At 45.2% G+C, this 21628-nt stretch overlaps 1 protein-coding gene across 2 annotated transcripts in view; it reads left to right on the forward strand.

The window, feature by feature from the left end:
- Nucleotides 1-5517: 5517 nt before the first annotated feature.
- ptprub (protein tyrosine phosphatase receptor type Ub) overlaps nucleotides 5518-21628 on the forward strand; it is a 372529-nt gene continuing 356418 nt past the window's right edge. For both annotated transcript variants that reach the window (XM_083662513.1, XM_083662512.1), the window contains exon 1: nucleotides 5518-5595. In XM_083662513.1, coding sequence (XP_083518639.1) covers nucleotides 5520-5595 — 76 coding nt within the window. In that variant the 5' untranslated portion in view covers nucleotides 5518-5519. The remainder of the gene's footprint in view (nucleotides 5596-21628) is intronic.

A 21628-nucleotide genomic window follows, 5' to 3' on the forward strand; every position in this document is an offset into this window, starting at 1 on the left:
AACTGATGCTTCAGTGACGGCAGACAGAGCAGAGCAGCAGTTACTGCAGCAGGTTAAAGGAACACTGCCCATTTTCAACCAGCTTTGTATCATTAGAACATCAGTAGTATATCAGAAAACTGTATTTATTTAATTTGACAGTTATTGAGTGTTAAAGTGTGGACCAGTGACATCACTGGTCCACACTAACTCAAATTAATAACTCATTAACTCAAATCAACTCTCAATAACTATCAAACTAGATGAATGACAGAATGTTTGACAGTTATTGAGAGTTGATTTGAGTTAATGAGTTATTAATTTGAGTTAGTGTGGACCAGTGATGTCACTGGTCCACACTTTAACACTTAATAACTGTCAAATTAAATGACAGACTTCAAAACAGTTTACCGTTTTCTGATATACTACTGATGTTCTAATGATACAAAGCTGGTTGAAAATGGGCGGAGTGTTCCTTTAACATATGAGACACAGGTTTGATTTTAAATCTGAAGAGTTCCTTTGCAAAAACAGGTAAACGCCATTCTTAAAATGAACAAACAACATCTGTTTGATACTGCCTGGAGTGCACATAGAAAACATTATTGAGGTGATTTATGTGAAAATTATCAGATGAATATGTTTTAGTTATGATTGATAATAAAAATTTCCCAAAAATAAATTAATTACAGTATAAATACATCAATATATAAAATAAAATGATAAAAAATCCAAACGGAGATACCTGTTTTTGCTAATGTTTTTCATGGGAGAGGCACGCATGTTGATATATCCATCCATCTGCCTCTCTTATATAGTGGGGCTTCAGTTGAACACCTTCCCACATGACTGGAGCCAGATGGGAGACAGTGCTGCTGCTTTGAGACCCGTCTGTTGCCAACTTCCCCGAGCATCTCAATGATTATTAAACTATATAGAGATTAGTGCCCGACACGATGTGCACATGTAGTTTGTTTATGAGGGGTTTACGAGTGGCAGCTGTCAACTGGTGCTAATATTGATAAGAATGACTCTCATCATCACCCACACACAGCACAGGCTGTCGCCTGGCTGCGTTCAAAAAACCCATTGTGCAGCATCACCCTGCCACCTTTTCCAGCAAATTAAACGATCATCCGGTTGAATGGGTTCAGGTCAAAAAGAGTTTAAATAAATTGCCACTCTGTGCCTTCGCTGCCATGCAGCAGCAAGCAGGTGTGTGACTGCAGGTGTTAGCTCGACAAACGCTTAGCTCCTACGGTCAAATTAGGTAATTTGCAGAGCAATCCACGGTTCATCTGTCATTGGGGGCCTAACGACGTTAGAGACTGGTGATGTGCAGGGCTCCTGTTGCTGTTGGAAGCCTTGGACGTCTCGCTGCCTGCGGGGGGGTGCGTCTGTTGAACCTCCTTTAATGTAATCCGCTGCTCCTAATGTCCACGCGGGACGACAAAATGAATGATGAACAGCCGGCGTAATGGCAGCCTGATCCAATTGGGCTTCCTGGAGGCATAGCTATTTACGTCAGCCCAACCATGTTGGAACACTACCTGGGATCGTTCTGGGAGGAGGCGCAGGCTGCTGCATCAGCGCTTTAGCAAGATGCTCAATTTGAATGAAGGATGAATCCAAAAGGCCATCATGTAGTGCCATCATAAAGAGGAGAGGACACCGTGCAGCATGTGACTAGAATCCAACCATTCATGATGAAACACAGATAACTAATGTTTTGACCCTTTATAGTGCCATCACAAACGCAGTATGTATAGTGCCATCACTTAGGCCATTTAACGAGCCAGTTACATTTCTTTGCATTCTTAGAGATTATAGTTTTTGTTTTTTGTTCATGTTTCTAACAAGTGGCCAAGTTAGTAGTTAGTTTATGGGATAGGAATTCTGCCAGATGACAGGCACTAGGCGCCATTTTCTCTTTCTTTTGGAAGAGAAAATTATGCTGAAATGAAGATTTGATTGACAGCTGCATGTTGTGATATGATTGGTTGAAATGGGGTAGAAATTTGATAGTACTAGGTGACGTCAGCAAACTGTACATTACTGTTATCAATGAAATCTTGAAAAATGAACTTTTGATGTGAAAAAGTGTGAAAAACTAAAGAAATTAGATTTTTGTGATTTTTTTGCATACATTATTAAATAGGTGCACTGCATACCCAGGTATTTGAACTAAAAGAAAAGAAAAGTCATTTTTGGGTTCAGCTCGACTTTAAAAGTTCACTCTGATAATAGCATAATATCACTATTCACAGACGCAATTCAAGCTGTTCAATTAAACTCTTTAATGAGTGAATATCTCCCCACTGACTCTGTCTGGTCTCTTTGATGGCATGGAGGTTATTTGATCCGTGCTGCCTCCAGTCACGCTGCAGCAGAGCTACTATGCACTTTTGTGCTGTGCTGAAAGGAGAAAGGGTGAAAAGGATAAGCCTACAATGAGAAAGGATGAAAAGGATAAGCCTACATACAGTGTGAAAAGGATAAGCCTACATACAGTGTGAAAAGGATAAGCCTACATACAGTGTGAAAAGGATAAGCCTACATACAGTGTGAAAAGGATAAGCCTACATACAGTGTGAAAAGGATAAGCCTACATACAGTGTGAAAAGGATAAGCCTACATACAGTGTGAAAAGGATAAGCCTACATACAGTGTGAAAAGGATAAGCCTACATACAGTGTGAAAAGGATAAGCCTACATACAGTGTGAAAAGGATAAGCCTACATACAGTGTGAAAAGGATAAGCCTACATACAGTGTGAAAAGGATAAGCCTACATACAGTGCGAGCGAACGCGTAAGCCTGAATATTTTCTCCAGACTGTAGCCATTGTTGTCAAACTGATAATCCTACCTGTGCCGAGAGCAATTTCTCATTCAAATTCAACCAAATTGATTTGAGAGAGAGATCAGCACCCTTGCTCTCTCTCTCTCTCTCTCTCTCTCTCTCTCTCTCTCCCCCCCACACACACACACACTTGGGCAAGATACTGAACCCCAAATTGCTCCTGATGGTGTGCCAGCACTCTGCCACCATCGGTGTATGAATGGGTGAATGTACCTACTGATTGTAAAGCGCTTTGGATAAAAGCGCTATATAAATGCAGGCCATTTACCATTTACCATTTAGGGTAAATATATCCTCCTACACTTGGTTAGTATTTCAGTAGGGTCAATATATGCTCCGAAAATGCAAACTCTCATATCAGAGAGAGACTGATAGGTAAAATAGAAGTAGCTCACATCGTCTTTCTATGAGGCCATTTACACCTAGCCTAGGTAAACCCAGCCCTCACGTGACCTGCATGCTCTCTCAGTTCCCAGTCACTAGCACATAGTGACTGAGAACAGGTCTGAGAGCAGGTCACGTGGGGGATGGGTTTACCCAGGCTAATTTACACCTGGTGTTAACATGTGTTTTCTATGATCAGATTGCAATCAGATTGTGTTTTATCACTTGAAATGCCAGGTGTAAACACCCCCAAAACGCATTGAAGAAGGATTGCAATCTGATCAGCCAAACCACCTCCGGAGGTGGTCAGGGATGCATTGTGTACACATTGAACACAAGTGTAAATGCAATGTGTCCTCTCAATCTGGATACAGCAACTTTATGCGGATTGAGAGGACACCCATTTCTGCAATCAGATTGCAATCAGATTGCAATCAGATTTTTATTTTACTTTTTATTTAAAATTATATATTGTTTTTCATTTAAATGCCTGGTAGAGCTCAGAATAAAATTGTCAAATCAGAAGTCAGTTGTTTTTTGATGTAAATGTAACTGATTAAATGGGTATTGTCTCATATCGATCGCAGGCCCCTGAATTGAATTTAATCGAAATTGTATTGTGGCAGACTTTGTGATATCAGCAAATATCGTATCGTTGCCCCCCTCCCACCAAAAAAACGGGGGGGGGGGGGGGGGGGGGGGGCAATATACAGTAGTACTACCGTGATTAAACTAGTGATTCCTTAAGAAAAAGGTACACTTTTCCACTGTCTTTGGCAGTGTAGCCAAATCAAAACCTTTTGGGACGCAGTAAGAAAGTGTATCCAGGACATATACATATGAATACCTTTAGATCCAAAGATCTTTATTTTAGGATTATACCCATTTAATTTTAACATCAGAAGGAGACAGAAAAGGTTTTTAGACATAGGTTTACTTTTGGCCAAAAGAGTTATTGCCGTAACATGGAAACAGGGTGGTAGGCCGGGTATTTGTAGATGGATGACTGAATTAACTACAACTCTGCCCTTAGAAAAAATCACATATGACATCAGGGGTAAACAGGAACTATTTGACAGCCTTTGGGGCCCTTTCATTTGTTATTTAGAGAGGACAGATGTGGCCGACACAATGGAAGCGCCTGGAAATGTCTGATTGAACGACTGTTTTTGTTTTCTTCTGCATTTCTTTATACTTTTTTCTCTCTACATTCCAATCTATAAACATGTACATGAGTCAAGATATAACTGAACAACATTTCAGTTAAATTAGTCCAATCCCCAGTGGAAACAAGGCCTGTATGTTGGTGGTGTGTTTTTTGTTATGTTTCTGTTTGTTTTTTGATTTTGTTTTTCTGTTGTGCTATTGTGGGGAGGGGAGGGAGGTCAGAATCAGAATCAGAATCAGAATCAGAATCAGAATCAGAATCAGAATCAGCTTTATTGGCCAAGTATGCAAACACATACAAGGAATTGGGCTCCGGTTAGCTTTGCTCTCAAGTACACACAGAGTACACAAGTACACACATATAGAGAAAAATAAAAAAGGAGAAAGAAGGTTACACATAGTCAAGGCAAGAATACATGGTAAAAAATACTTTGTAAAAATACTCTTTTTACAGTGACTGCTATATACAATGTAGTAAAGTGGCTATTTTTAAATATGAATATATTAGGGAGTGCACAGTCAAAGTGTACGGTAGGTGTGCAACAACGTTTGTGAACAAGATTTATACAGATATTGCAAATCTTGTTCACAAACGTTGTTGCACACCTACCGTACACTTTGACTGTACACTCCCTAATATATTCATATTTAAAAATAGCCACAAGGTGGTATATGTATGGGATGTTTGTATTGTATTTTCTATTGTTGTTTAAATGTGTTAATTGAAAATAATAAATACACTGTTGGAGAAAAAAAAATTGATTGAAAAAAGTGATTCCTACCCTAGTTTTTACTTCTTTGGCAATATTTGAACATCACAAAGGCGTCGTTACCGGTATTCGCCACTTGGAGGCGCCCGCCCCCTATCTCCTGGCTGTGCAGCCCGGGGAGGACAGTCTGCTTGTGCGAGTAAGAAAAGCAGTGTGACTGTTTACCCTGGCTGGCCTGACGTCAGTTCGCACAGGGCTCTGCTGCCTGCCTGCACAGTGTCAGTGTAGTGAAACTCCTCCGGAGTGGAGATGGACTCGGTGCTGCTACAGTCTGTAGTGAAGAACCTTAACGCGGAGTGAATGAAACGCTTTCTTCAGCACATGGTGGACAAAGTGGACTAAAAAGAACAGCGACACGATGTTGAACACCTGCGCCTTTCTGTTGCTTTTGACTGTTCAGATCTACGCCGACGGCGGCATCGAGGGGCCAACAGGTAAGAAACATTCCCTCCTCGACCTCGCAGTGAACGCGAAGTTTCGCATGTGCGTAAAGTGGGAATTTTACGCATCCTCGTTGCAGAGTTTAATGGAGATGTGCCAACTTTATACACCAACATATTGCTGCTGCGTTGATCTGCGGCTTGCTGCTCCTGCTTTAACACTGCTGCTGATTCATGGGACGATTCATCCTCCGATTAGAAACTATATAAGAACAATTTCCCGCAATAACTTTGGTCGAAGGATTATTAACTTTTCTTCTCAGTGGAAATGTCCCGCAAAACAAGCATGTATGTTGTTTATTTGTGGGAGGCTTGTTGTGGTTTTGGCTCTGGGTGATCTGGGAAAATATCCCATTTCCTGGAGCAATCCAGACAGTGCGCTACGGTGCTAGTATCAGTTTTGTTATTGCTGCTCAGCCACATTTAAAGGCGCCAGGTAGTCTAAAAAATGTGACAATTGTAAGCCATGGTCTTAGATCACTGGTTCTCTCTGTGTGACAGAAGGGGACAGGCACTCCTCCTCTGAAGCTTTAGACAGTTTAATCAATATTTTGTGTTGTGGACATCTCAATCTGAAAGAATCAGAAAGCAGAGAGAGAGAGCCAGAGGAGAGCAAACCTGGAGCTGCTCCAGTATTTGGCACTGGGTTTGGAGGATGATTCACTCATTAAAAAGTTGATCCAAATAGAGTTTGGTTTATTGTAAGACTAACAGACAGCTTCTAAACCGAATCCAGGAAATGACTGGTATTCATGTTCAAGTGCAGTCCTGGATTTGATAGTGCTGCGGTCGTCATGGCCTTGCTAAGATGTCCTTAGCTGATTGGATATTGGGAAATGGAGAAGGGGCAGTTGTGATGTCACTAGTGATGTCACTCGAGCAATTGTGATGTCACCAGTGATGTCACTCGAGCAATTGTGATGTCACAAGTGATGTCACTCGAGCAATTGTGATGTCATCAGTGATGTCACTCGAGCAATTGTGATGTCATCAGTGATGTCACTAAGGAGTTACACACCCTGAATGCATGTACGCATGGGGTGCTCTAAACTATGCTGTAGTCTTCCATGATTGAAATTCAGTCAAAGACCACACTTGAGAACGGGTACCCTCCCTTTGGCTATTGAGGTTGGCAGGTTCAATTCTATTGCTGAGGAGGAGAGACTTTGTGCTGTATGTGAATTAGGTGTTGTGGAAGATGAATTTCATTTTTTGTTTCATTGTACGCTATATGAGGAACCAAGATTGTCTCTATTTCAGTTAATGCAAAAATAAGAAACGTGAACTATTTTGGTCAGGAGATGATGCTAAGTTGGAATGGTTATTCAGAGATGAAGTCTTCAGTTTGGCCAGGTTTATTGGGAGGGCTTGGAAACTCAGAATGGAGAAGTTGTACATCTGAATATACAACTCTGTCTTGTTTATGTTTTGAGCTTTTTGTAGCTTGTTTGTTGATTTGTTTGTATTGTTGAACTTGAATGATTTGTGTCTTGTAAGCCCAGACGGGCTGGGCACCATGAATATGGTGCATGACACAGAAATACAAATCTATCTATCTATCTATCTATCTATCTATCTATCTATCTATCTATCTATCTATCTATCTATCTATCTATCTATCTATCTGATCCTACACTTGGCATTAGTATTTCAGTAGGGTCAATATATGCTCCCAAAATGCAAACTCTCATATCAGAGAGAGACTGATAGGTAAAATGGAAGTAGCCCACATCGTCTTTCTATGAGGCCATTTACACCTGGCGCTAACTTGCGTTTTCTGTGATCAGATTGCAATCAGATTGTGTTTTATCACTTGAAATGCCAGGTGTAAACACCCCCAAAACGCATTGAAGAAGGATTGCAATCTGATCAGCCAAACCACCAGGTCAGGGATGCATTGTGTACACATTGAACACAAGTGTAAATGCAATGTGTCCTCTCAATCTGGATACAGCAATTTTATGCGGATTGAGAGGACAACCATTTCTGCAGTCTGATTGCAGTCTGATTGCAATCTGATTGCAATCAGACTGCAGAAAATGCATGTTAACGCCAGGTGTAAATGGAATCAGGCTGAAGTGATAAAACACAATCTGATTGCAATCTGATGGCAGAAAACGCATGTTAACGCCAGGTGTAAATGGCCTCTATGAATATGATCCACACATCAAGTCATATTCATGTTTAAGAGTCTGTTTTACTTGATCTAGAGTCCATTAGTATGTAAATTTGCTGCTCTGTAGTTCTGACCTTATTTGTCAGAAAGCTAGAAGGATTTTGACCTTTGTCTCACAGAATCATTCTCTCTCTCTCTCTCTCTCTCTCTCACTGTCTCACACACACATACACACACACACACACACACACACACACACACACACACACACTAGGGATGTAATGATAACGTAAGTTACGGAGGTAACTATGGTTCTGTGAATTCCTGGATGACTGCCAGTGGCAGTTTAACTGTGAATAATGATCTCGCGCTCCGCGACAGACGAGTGTTTTTATACCAACGTAGTCACGTACGTGACGTGGGGCACCTGCGCATCTATAAAGGTGCGCCGTGACCCACCATACGTCATCTCAGAATCTTCTCGCACCGAAGGTTCCGAGTGACCTGCATGACTGGCAGTCATCCAGGAATTCACAGAACCATAGTTACCTCCGTAACTTACGTTCTGTTTCATTCCTTCCTGACTGCCAGTGGCAGTTTAACTGTGGATGACTTATACCTGCGGCGTCACGAGGAACCCACTCACCTACTGGTCCATCGCCGCCAATGGCAGGACTGCCGCCGCCAGCGTGGACCCTGAGGCCACGTTGATGCGGTAGAATGTGGAGAATGTGCCGGGTGCTGTCATGAAGCCGCCGCACAGATCTCCGCCAGGGACACTCCCCTCATCGCAGCCCAGGATGTGGCCACACTCCTGGTCGAATGACAAACAATGTCAGAGGGCGCAGGCTTCCCTGCTTCATTGTGTCCACCATCCAGTGGGACAGCCTCTGTTTGGACAGAGCCTGTCCCCTGTTCTTCCCGCCGTAGCAGACAAAAGCTGCTCTGAGCGTCTGATGGTCTGCGTCGCCTTGATATAAAGCCGCACCGCCCGGGACATAACGAAGTGTCGCTCTCCCCTGGCTGAGAGCCAGCCGGGGAAGGATGGTATGCCTCCAGCTCTATGGCCTGGTTAATATGCGTCGGGGACAAGACCTTGGGCAGGAACGCCACCTTCGGCCACAGAGTCGCCCCCGAGCCATCCGCCTTCCACCGAAGGCATGTCGGGCTAATGGAAAGAGCGTGGAGCTCCCCCACCCGCTTGGCCGTTGTAACTGCCAGTAAAAACGCAGTTTTTTTCGACACTATTACGCAGCGTCTCGCACACAGAGGGTCCGAGGCCCGTCAGGAGCGCCCGGTCCCCTTTAACGGCCCCACCCAGCTGAAGGTGGGCCGGACACCGATGCCAAACCTCCCCGTCCAGCTGGGACAGGAGGTCAACTCTCGCTGGGAGCTGTCATGGTTCCCCGTCCAACCGTCCGAGGAGTGCCGGGAACCACAGCCTGGCTGGCCACTTGGGGGCCACCAGGAGAACCCTGCGACCCGACGACCTCACTCCGTGAAGCGTGAGCCCTATCAGGGGGATCGGAGGGAACGCATATAGCAGATTGCTCGGCCAAGTGTTGGCGAGAACGTCCATACCCAGCTTTTTAGAGAAGGCAAGAAGTGCTTCAGCACCAAGTAAATCGTCTGCAGTTCGACGACATTGATGTGCTGCCCCCTCCACCGAGGGCACCACACCCCCTGGACTGACCTCCTTTGCCATACCGCCCCCCAACCCTGGGGCGAGGCATCCCGTTGTCATGACCTCCCACCGTGCTGTGCCCGAGCCGAGAGGCACCCCGTGCAGCAGGAACGTGCTGTCTGTCCCGCCAGCGGCGGAGATGGATAAGAGGTTTGTGTGTGACCCTGACTTTGACCCACCTGTGAAGTCGAGGATCCCTATGGAGGCTGCTGAACCACATCTGTAGAGGGCGCAGATGCCGCCGCCCCAGGGGCGTGATTGCTGCAGCTGCTGTCCGCATCCTTAGGAAATAGTTGGAGTAGAACCCATCGCTTTGTATACGTGGGTTCAGTGGTGTGATAGCCCCTTTGTCCAGGAGTTTGACTCTCTCCTGTGACAAAGCTTGCACCCTTGCGGGGTCCGTGACGAAGGTCATCCTGACCCCGGAAGGTGGTGGGGGCCGGCGGTGGAACTGCCGCCTGTAGCCTTTGGACCTGGTGTCCAGGACCCATGGGTCCTGTGAATGGGCCGCCCAACAGGCCAGGTGCTGATGTGTGAATCTGCCCACCGCCGGCCCTGACCTCTCAGGCTGTGCCTGGAGGACCTCCCGCGGCTCTGGGGGGGCGCCGGTCGTAGCCGCGCCCACGCCCACGGGGCGGGGGGTGCACCCCCCTGGGCTGCCGTCCACTGTCAGTCGCCTCCTGGACATGCTCTCTTGCCTGCCCAGGCGAGTCCCAGTATCGCAAGTGCCGTGGCTCCCGCCTCTCGCTCCGTCTCCCCGAGACGTAGGCCGAGGCCGCCCCTGCACCTCTGCTGCGCCGACCCCAGGCCTCTGAGGCCTGGTTAGACTGTTTCCTCCGTTCCAGGGCCCTTTCTGCCTCTGGCCCGAACAACTGACCGGGCACCACCGGGAGCGTCCTCAACGCCCGCCTGCAGTCATCAGACATAGGCGCCTGCGCAAGCCACACCTGCCGACGTGCCACGACCAGGGTGGACATAACACGGCCCAGCTCCCTCGACATGAACCCGAAGGCCTGCAGGGCCGCCTCATGTGTGTGTCCCAACTCCGCCCCCTGATGCGTCGCCTGCATCATCTGGGACTGGGCGAGGAGGAGCACGGAGAGGGAGTTTCCCATCCGAGCCACCCGAGCCGCCGCCTCATACGCCTTCACTAGCAGGTCATCTGTGACCCGGCACTGTGCGCTAGGACACTTGGCCTTGTCCCCCAGCGCGGCGTCCGGCGAGAGGACCAGTGACGCTATGCAATGGTCCACTGGGGGCATGCGGGCCAGACCATGTATCGCCGCATCCCGCATGGAGGCCAGGGTCCTGCCATCCTTCGCATGGCGACCCCGCGTCTCCGTGTCTGCCCAGCAGCTCTTCAGTGCCTCCAGAAAGGCGGGAGAGGGCGGGACCTCAAAGGGCGGCTCTGACGGAGCCCGCCTAAATAGTGGGTTGCTCGGCTGAACTGCCACGCCCGCCCAGGAACCTGGGTGCGCAGGAGGCACCATCAGAGCCTTGAGTTGCTCCAACTCTGCTCGCAAGGCCACCATGTCCTGGCGAGAGGAAGTCTCCTTCTTCGCCTTCTTCCGCGGACTACGGTTCTTCGTCTGCGTCCTGCTCTTGCGCTTCTTAGCGGCAGCGGCAGACCTAGTGCAGACCCCCGATGGTGGGAGGGTCACCTCAGCCAAGGCCGGTAAGACCCTCTCCCCTCCGTGGTCCTCCCCCTTGCGCTCCCCCTGGTGCCGCTTGCGGGGAGACCGCCTAGGGCTGCTGACCACGGGTGGGCGGTGACCAAGCAACCAGCCTTCCACCTCACACAACCGCTCCTCCCTTACGCGGAGGGGCAGGATACCACAATTAACGCAGGGGTCCGTCAGGGCCTCCCGGAGGTGACCCACCCCGAGGCAGCTGGGGCACATCTCATGGCCATCCTCCACGTGCAGCTCGACGCCACAGGAGGAACAGGCCAGCATCGTCAAACGAGCACAGGGGGTCAAGCCCGTAACTCGGAGCGGGACCTGGGACACAGTCCAGGACACGTCCGCACTGCGGCGACGAGGGCCGGGCTGGGAGATCGGAGCGGGCCCTGGGACCCAGTCCAGGACACGTCCGCACTGCGGCGACAAGGGCCGGGCTGGGAGATCGGAGCGGGCCCTGGGACCCAGTCCAGGACACGTCCGCACTGCGGCGAAAGGGCCGGGCTGGGAGATCGGAGCGGGCCCTGGGACACCGTCCAGGACACGTCCGCGCCCAACAAGCTAGCTTTACAATATAATATAATACAGTATGATATAATACAATATTATATATAATCCTCTACAATTATACAATCTAATTGTACAAAAGGCTATAGGCTATACAGCTTAGAATCTCGTAATATAATATAGTATAGTATAATATAGTATAGTATAATACAATATTGTCATAATAATATATACACAATTATGCAATATAATCGCTACCATATAATACTTGCCTATTTCTTTAGTAGCAATAGGCAATATATACAAGCCCGACCAGGCAACCTAGACGGGGGTAGCGTGCCACGCAAACCCACGGCTAGGGCCGGCCGCCTAGGCCGGAGGCAGCCCTGTAACGGAGCTACCTCCCGACCAGGGGAGAGGTGGTAGGCAGCCACCCACAGCCTTAGAGGACAACCCCGTTGCACTCTGACTCTCAAGTCCCAGGCTGATCGGAATGGCTGACTTACACACCTTCAGGCCGTGTACCTACCTCTCCTTTGCGTCTGTCTCTGATCAAAGTGGAGAATCCGAATCACGGAGCTCCGGAGCCGCACACCTGTCGAACCACGCAGGTTGCGAGAAGATCAAAGATGACGTATGGTGGGTCACGGCGCACCTTTATAGATGCGCAGGTGCCCCACGTCACGTACGTGACTACGTTGGTATAAAAACACTCGTCTGTCGCGGAGCGCGAGATCATTATTCACAGTTAAACTGCCACTGGCAGTCAGGAAGGAATGAAACAGAACCGGTTTTAATGATAACCGTGATAAAATTCCATACATTAACCGTACCGGTTCAAATTTTGATTACGGTATCATTAAAACCGTGGTACCGAGATTACAGTGCTTTGAAAAACATGCATAAATATTGTCCATCATCAACCAAAGTCGGCAACAGTCTCCCAGATGCAAACGTGCAGCCTTGGAGAAATTATTTCAGTGAATGTGTCAATACTTTTTGGGTCTGAGTTTTCAATATAAAACGTAAAAATATTTCAGTGAGTCTCTCAGTACTTTTTGAACATTTTCGGCAATTTTTACGAACTAGGTCTCTCGCGCGCTACGCTCGCTCGATTCCTAGGCTCGCCCGCTGTGCGGGCTCACTAGTTCGGCCGCTGCGTGGCCTCGCCTGTCCTGTAGCTCGCCAAGCTGGCCCTGTAGCTCGCATTCGCAGCTCGCCCGCTGCGCGGCCTTGCCCGCAACTTGGCTGCTGTGTGGCCAATGAGACCAGCATCACTGATGATGTCAGATTTATGACATCACTGATTATGTCATCAGTGGGATTTATGACATCACTGATGATGTCACAGTGGGATTTATGACATCACTGATGATGTCACAGTGGGATTTATGACATCACAGATGATGTCACAGTGGGATTTATGACATCACTGATGATGTCACAGTGGGATTTATGACATCACTGATGATGTCACAGTGGGATTTATGACATCACTGATGATGTCACAGTGGAATTTATGACATCACAGATGATGTCACAGTGGGATTTATGACATCACAGTGGGACAATCACAGTGGGACAGAGAAACAAACAAACAGATAAACAAACAGAGCCCCAACTCCCATTTATATACTGATACCGTGATAATACCATAACCGTGATAATTTTGCTCACGTAATCGCGATGTGAAATTTTCACACCGTTACATCTCTAACACACACACACACACACACACACACACACACACACACACACACACACACACACACACACACACACACTCCGATCGATGACATTTACCACTGTCCTTCATTTAAAGTCGAGCTGAACCCAAAAATTACTTTTCTTTTCTTTTAGTTCAAATACCTGGGTATGCAGTGCACCTATTTAATAATGTATGCCCAAAAAAAATCACAAAAATCTAATTTCTTTAGTTTTTCACACTTTTTCACATCAAAAGTTCATTTTTCAAGATTTGATTCGTAACAGTAATCTACAGTTTGCTGACGTCACCTAGTACTATCAAATTTCTACCCCATTTCAACCAATCATATCACGACATGGCAGCTGTCAATCAAATCTTCATTTCAGGATAATTTTCTCTTCCAAATGAAGGGGAAAATGGTGCCTAGTGCCTGTCATCTGGCAGAGTTTCTAGCCCATAAACTAACTACTAACTTGAGCAATTATGCAAACTAAATCAAACGGTAATGTCTAAGAATGCAAAGAAATGTAACTGGCTTGTTAAAACACGCATTCCAGGAATATTGTATTTACCGCAATAGCAATAATGGCGCGCGCATCCGAGAGCTTGGTTGTCAGGGGTCGCACTTCGGAGATTCCAGGCCGACGTGCTGCACTCTCCGCTCGGCAACACGAAGGCAGCTGGCTGCCTGTGGCTCGCTGAGCTCCACTCAGCCACTAACCTCCCGTCAAAAGGCTCTTCCCGAGGGGAGCGCCACAACACACTGAATCACACTCGATTTGGAGGCGGAGCACGCCAGGATTGGCCAAAGCCCATTCCAGTCCCCAGAATTGTCAAATCAAATCATCGACATGCTACTATGACCCGCCTGTCATCTCAGACAAACTATGTTTTCAGTCTGAAACGGACTCTGACACACGCGACGCACGGGTTCAGTTCGACTTTAAAGGTTATAAAACCAGTCCAATAAGGCAGTAATAATAGAAAAAGATGACAGTGCAGGCTGTGTGACACAGAGCTAGTCACGACGCATGCATTTGCAACAAATATTCATTATGGCATGAGCATGAGGAGATTTGACTAAATACTTTTTCATATTGAAATAAGAAAAATTACCACGCCGGTATTCCATAGTTGGGGGTTTTATTGAGCTAAAGGTTGACTGCTCCGTTGGAAACTCTCTCAATGCTAAATTAGGAGATGCAACACGGTAGTGTATAATAATAACAAAGCAAACAGAATGTGTATTATTGTGAAGAGATGAACGGAGCAGATCATGAATGTGTTTTATTGTGAAGAGATGAACGGAGCAGATCTGTATTGTGAAGAGATGAACGGAGCAGATCATGAATGTGTTTTATTGTGAAGAGATGAACGGAGCAGATCTGTATTGTGAAGAGATGAACGGAGCAGATCATGAATGTGTTTTATTGTGAAGAGATGAACGGAGCAGATCATGAATGTGTTTTATTGTGAAGAGATGGACGGAGCAGATCATGAATGTGTTTTATTGTGAAGAGATGAACGGAGCAGATCATGAATGTGTTTTATTGTGAAGAGATGAACGGAGCAGATCATGAATGTGTTTTATTGTGAAGAGATGAACGGAGCAGATCATGAAGGTGTTTTATTGTGAAGAGATGAACGGAGCAGATCATGAATGTGTTTTATTGTGAAGAGATGAACGGAGCAGATCATGAATGTGTTTTATTGTGAAGAGATGAACGGAGCAGATCATGAACGTGTTTTATTGTGAAGAGATGAACGGAGCAGATCATGAATGTGTTTTATTGTGAAGAGATGAACGGAGCAGATCATGAGGAGAAATGGGCTGAGACATCAGAAGGATTTGATCACACACAGGGTAATTAAAAGCGCTGAATGGAACAGTGACGCCTCGCTAAGGATCTGTACGAGTGTCAACACACATTTACATACAAGTCATATTACACACTGTGTGGATTCTTTTTTTACTTTGGTAACTGGAGTGCTGTAAGCCTCACCAGCTGCACTGTGGTCTTCTCCCATGAGGCGGTAGTAGTGATGTTGGCTTCTGTTCTGCATGACTGATCCTCTGCTCCGACTCGCTTCACACTTCTCCAAGTGTGCTGCTCGCTGCCAAAGCCGTTACAGCGCCAAAATTAATGGCTGTCAAGACTAGGGCTGGGTTAAAAAAAAAATCGATATATTGATATTGAATCGATATTCATGTGAAGGAACAAGTATCGATACATAAATCCCAGTATCGATCTTTTAAAATGCATTTTACATTTTATTTTTTATTTTTTTAATAAACATAGGCTATAATATTATAGGCTGTGTGTGGGAGTTAAAACATAGTTTCAAGTTGACGTTTATTTATGTTTGTAGTTGAAACAAAAACATAAATACTGTAGGCTACATGTGCATTGTGCATGCACCATGAGCCAGATGTACAGACCTCAAATCTGTTTGCACTATAATGTTTGTGAACTGGAAATGTTCATGAGCTGTATTTAATTAAATTTTATTTCATTTACAAAGCATTTATACTTTATGAAACACTGTTTACAACATGCTGCTGTTCAATGATTCTGTTGTATAGTGGAAATCTAAACTTCTCACAGAAGACTGTAAAGAAAGAGACAGAAGACTGTAAAGATAAGATGTTGAATGACTATGTTGGTCATGTTTAAATAAAAAAGAATTACATGATGTAACTGCTTGCTTTATGGTCAATTCTTAATGTAAATATTAATATTTTTTAATAATGCACCAGGTTAGAGGGTTCCTTGTACAATTTACAGCATTAGTTATTTGAGAATCTCTTCCATTATCAAAGCAATTGTAACTAAAATATCGATATAGTATCGTATCGGAAATCGTATCGACTTGGGACCTTGTGTATCGGTATCGTATCGGGAAGTCAGTGGCGATACCCAGCCCTAGTCAAGACAGCGTGGACTCCAACCACCTCCTTTCCTTCTGCACTCTGCTCTCCCTCCTTCATTGCTTTGATGGTGCTATACCTTTAACTTCAGTATGAATCAATATGGCGGCTAAGACTCTGCCCACTATACTTTAGCTCAATGGCCCATTTCTGCCCCCCAATTCACCCGATCAAATCCATATTTTCCATATCCAGCGCTGCGTACGCCTCGGTCAGCCCGCCGGACTGCCAGCTCAGTGGAAATAAAATTGATAGAGAGGCCATGAAATATGGAGCCTCTCTCTCTCTCTGCTGAATTGGACTGCCTCTATAGTGCAGTTTGATATGAGGAAAATATCACATTTGTTCAGGCAGCACAGAGAGAGTTATGGGCATGAAAGAGCGCTGTTGCCGGGCGTATTTCCGCGTGATTGGTCTAAGGCCAAGTCTGACACTTTTGCTCCTCTCTGTCCAATCTTCTGGGAACGGAGTGGAGGTTCACTTTACCATCTGTGCCTGCTGTTAGAGTTCAATGTTGTCAGCTGAGTAGTTGTAATCTGGCCCAATTATCCTGTGTCACATGATTCATTTCCCAGTACTTCGAGTTGAGACAGAATATCTCCTCCCTTTACTTCAGTGTTTTTAGTAAGATAGTAACTTGGATCGAGATGAAAAAGGAAAAGGAAGCGTGTCTGGAGATGGAATGGATAATACTGTAGGGAAGAGCATGCACATTAAAGGAACACTCCTTTCATTTTCAACGTTGATTTATTTTGCACATAATCTCGCACATATCTGAAAAGTGTAAACCGTTTTGCAGACAAGTTTGACAGTTATTGAGAATTGATTTGAGTAAAGTTGTGGACCAGTGATTGAATTTGTGCATGAATGACATCACTGGTCCACAACTTTACTCAATGGAACTCTCAATAACTGTCAATAACTGTGTTTTTGTCAGCAATAGAGCAATCAACTATGCAACACAGTCTATGACAACTACAACTTCTGTAAGGAATAGTGGTACAAGTTTAGTTTAGGTTACCGGTAGTTTAGATTTTAGGTTAGTTAGGGTAGGGTTAGGGTTTTTTTTTTTTTTTTTTTTTTTGACTGTAGTAGGCACTTAAAAAAAAAAAAAAATGATTTCAGACGGACAAGCCCGTCTTTATTGTCACACGATTACACATCAACACATGCACGGAGGGCCACAACACACACATGCTGACGGTGGCCGGTGAAATTTGTCCTCTGCATTTAACCCATCCTGGCTTTGTCCTTTCCTCCGGGGGGCAGGCCAGGAGCAGTGGTCGCTTTCTCGTACAGCGCCCGGGGACCGACTTCGGATGTTGTCGTCACTGGTCGGATGACGATGACGATCTGATCTTCTGCATGTTTTTAGTGGGGGGGGGGGGGGTTATATACGGAGTAGGGATGTCAACGGTTAACCGTTAATCGATTAACCGTCGCTAACGTCGTTGTTCGGTTATTGCTGTCGGTCTATCAGTTAATATTTATTTTTTTTGACACGTTTTTTGAGTTTCCTTGCAGATTTTGCACAGTGTTTTGCATCATGCAACTATTTTGTTCAAATTTTGTTCAATTGTTGGCAGCAAATCGAAATAGGCTATATTTTGTTTAAGTTTTTATGCTGCAAAAGACAGTAGGCCTAATGTGAAAAAATCAAAAGAAATAACAGATTGTTGTTGTTGTAATGTTTACATAAACAGGAAATAAAGCTCTCAAAAATATATTTCCTTGTCATCCATATAAGAGCCAGAATGATTTTGGAATGATTACCTGATCAAAATGTGGCAATAAACTTATAAATTTCAGCAAAGCCAACAAAAAATAAAGGCATAATTCTAACACAAAAAGCATTAACATTTCAGCATCTAAATAGACACGCCTTGTTTGGGCATGAGCTCATTGAGTAAATAGACAAAAAAAAAAAAAAAAAAATTAAAAAATTATGAATTAACCGATAGGTTAATCGATTATTAGCGTTGGTTAATCGAAAGTGAAATTAACCGAAAATTGACATCCCTAATACGGAGGAACCCCCCTGGGGGAGCACGGGGAGAACATGCAAACTCCGAATGGACAAACGGGCATTCACCAAGTAAATGATCTGTCGGCCTGAGATGCACTTACGAATGATCATACGGATTTTATTTATTTCGTTATTTATTTATTTGTTTGTTTATTTATTTAAAACAAAAATGTTTTGCCTTTGGACAATAATAGAGCTGCGAAATGCGCAGAGTGGAAATATTGCCTGCAGTAGCCAGACCACCATCTGTAGATGAAGGCTAGGGGAGCAGAGCAGGAGGGCCTGGGAGCAGGAGGGCCTGGGAGCAGGAGGGCCTGGGAGCAGGAGGGCCTGGGCCTAAATTAGACTGTCTCCTCCTGGAAGATTGGTTGATTTCCATGTTTGTGGGATCATGGCAGCGTTCCTGAGAGCAGATGGAAAACTTTCCAGCAAAGGGGGGAGACGGAGGCGGGAGGCGGGGGGGAGACGTGACTCAGAGAGAGAATGAGAGAGGGATCCGTTCAGATAGATCTTCATCACGATGTTTGCTTTTTGTCGGTTGCTTGTGATTGCCGTCCATTCTGCCTCCAGCAGTTGTGTGATGATGAGGAGAGTCTCCTTCCATCTCTCTCTCTCTCTCTCTCTGTGATCTGTTGTAAATGTGGGACTATGTGGAGGAGAGCTGTCGTCAGTTGGCTTTAGTCATCCTGCAAGTCTGGAAAATGAGACATATCCATCTGTGTGTTTCTGTTTAAAGTGTAACTTACCCCCAAAACACTCTTTTTCAGCCAATATATATCGCTTTTGGGGTTGTATGTGAAGGATTCTGGTCAAAATCTCCACATTTGAGACTAGGGATGTCACGATACTAGAATTTCTACTTCGATACCGGTCCGATACCCAGGAAAATATCGATACTCGATACCATTTTCGATACCACGGGAAGGGGGGATGACGACACATCAAGAGGCATAAAAATAAAGTTAGACAGATGGACGGACAGACGCACACTTCTCCATAATCTAGGCCTGATCAAACTTTGAACTTAGACAGCAGATTAGCCCTGATCTAGCTATCAGAACACGTTTAGCTTGTTGAAGCTACAGATACCCAATGATAGGGAGGGGGAAATCAGTGATTTTTCATTAAAAGAAAGTGCTCATAGTATCAAAACTGTTGCAAATGAAATGAGTACTGTATCCATTTAATTTTTTTAATATTGATACTTTGGATACTATCGATACCTGTTGCAAATGAGTATTGTATCTGATTAAAATTTTCAGTATCGATACTTTTTGATACTATCGATACTTTTGACAACCCTATTTGAGACCAATCTGTTACAATTTTACAACCCCCTGAGCAGCATAAGTTCCCTCTATGGGTTCAAACTTGCTTTTTTTTGTGCCCTCAAATGAATGGGATATTTGGTACATCCTGACGTCACGGTTGGGTTAGCACGCGCGCCACTCATGTGAAATTTTTTTTTCCCCCCATTGATTATTACTGTAGTTCACGTGGCGTGAGCCCTTTAAGAGCAATGCATCCATGAGTAATGCCTACTGTGGCTAATATTAGCCACTAGTTAGTTATGTTTCATGGCAGTAAAACACCACTGAATGACCAAATTGATATAACTTTTAACCATTTCGAGTAACACTGTTTCCATACGGATCACCAGCGTTAGTTTGTTGTTTATAACGTGGCTATATTGATCATTTATCGTACTCTATCTCTGATACACTGAAAATACTGGGAGGCGGGCCATAGCGTCTCTGTCGATGATTTGATTTGGCAGGTCTGGGCGTTGGCGTTGGCCAATCCTGGCGTGTTCCACCCCCAAATCGATTGTGTTCTGTGTTCTGGCGCAAAGCGTGTGGGTTTCAGGACGAAACAGTCTCGAGCCTTTATCGTTAAACTTCCTGGAATGCAAGTTTAACTAAACAATTACATGTCCTCTGCATTCTACATCAAATGAAGACATTGCCGTTTGTTTTATTTTGTATGTTACATACTTATTGGCCAAGATATGTTACTTTATGGGGGAGGAATTCTGCCAGCTAAAGAAGGGAGTGTAGGCGGCCATCTTGCCTGCAGAGTTTTCAAATCAAGTAGAATACCGTTTTGCAAGAAATCTGGGGGTTTCAGTCCCCCTTTAAGGAATTCCGCCGGATGCCAAGGAGCATGAGTTGTGCTCCTCATCATCACTGTGAGGAGCACATCTCCAGCCAGGGGGCTCCCAAGTCTTGAGCTGGTCTGTCTCGCCTTGATGCATCTTCTCATCTTCTCGTCTCCTCGTGCAGTTCAAGAAACCATCCTAGGCTGATAATAATTGCTAAATTTGGCAGTCTTCTTTATGGTGTATCGCAGCGTGCTATAAAAAAAAAAAAAAACGCGATTTCAGACGGAAGCCCGTCCTTATTGTCACACGAACACACTACAACACATGCATGCGGCCACAAACACACACTCATGCTGACGGTGGCCGGTGAAATATGTCCTCCTCATTTAACCCATCCAGGCTTGTCCTTTCCTCCAGGGGGCAGGCCAGGAGCAGTGGTCGCTTTTTCTTTCCAGCGCCCGGGGACCTTCATTGGACATCATTGGACCAACTTCAGATGTTGTCGTCACTGGTCGGATGACGATCTTCTGCTATACATCTTGCGATTGTTGTTCTTAATTAATGCCGGGAAGCATTTTGCCGTTTTAGTGATCGTTGTGGCTGTTAGTTTTCTGTCCCTGAAGATCCATTCTCAGTAGAAAGTACCAACTTGTCTCTTTTATGGCTCTGTGAGTTGGGGCCTGGAGGATTGTTTGCTGCTCCTCAGAAAAGTCAAGCTCCTGGGTGAGAAGAAGCATGTTTGTGAGGCAGAGAAAGAGCTTCTTCTGCTCTCTGTGATATCACAGCCCACTGGCTGATTATGTAGACCGACAAAGAGCTATGAAAGGAACCACTCTAAGGGAGAACTATGGAGACAGGAGGCAATTATACCTGATGCTTATTATCCCGTCCAGGTCTGTTTCATTGTAAGTATATTACTAAGGGGTCAGGAATCCAGAGCAGAAAAGACTTAAGTGACCGTGAAATATTAGCCAGTGAGATAAGACACTCGGGAACTATTAGCGTGAAAACACGTCTTCGCCTACGTAAACGCACTTGTCCCTGGTGTGCATCAAGACCTTTTGCTGAGTATTGTTAACTCATTGATACCTGATGCAGCATTTGCGTGTATATCCCTCATTTGTGTGTGTATCCCTTTAAGACGCGGTTCGCGGTCTTAAAGGGATACACACACAAATGCTGCATCAGGTATCAATGGGTTAAGGTGAAAAAGACTCCAGTGTCCAGTATCACTCATTCACTCAAACTCATTGGCTTGAATGCTCATATCGTAGACA

This window comes from Poromitra crassiceps (genome assembly GCF_964638095.1).
Source record: "Poromitra crassiceps genome assembly, chromosome: 29".
NCBI classification, from domain to species: domain Eukaryota; kingdom Metazoa; phylum Chordata; class Actinopteri; order Beryciformes; family Melamphaidae; genus Poromitra; species Poromitra crassiceps.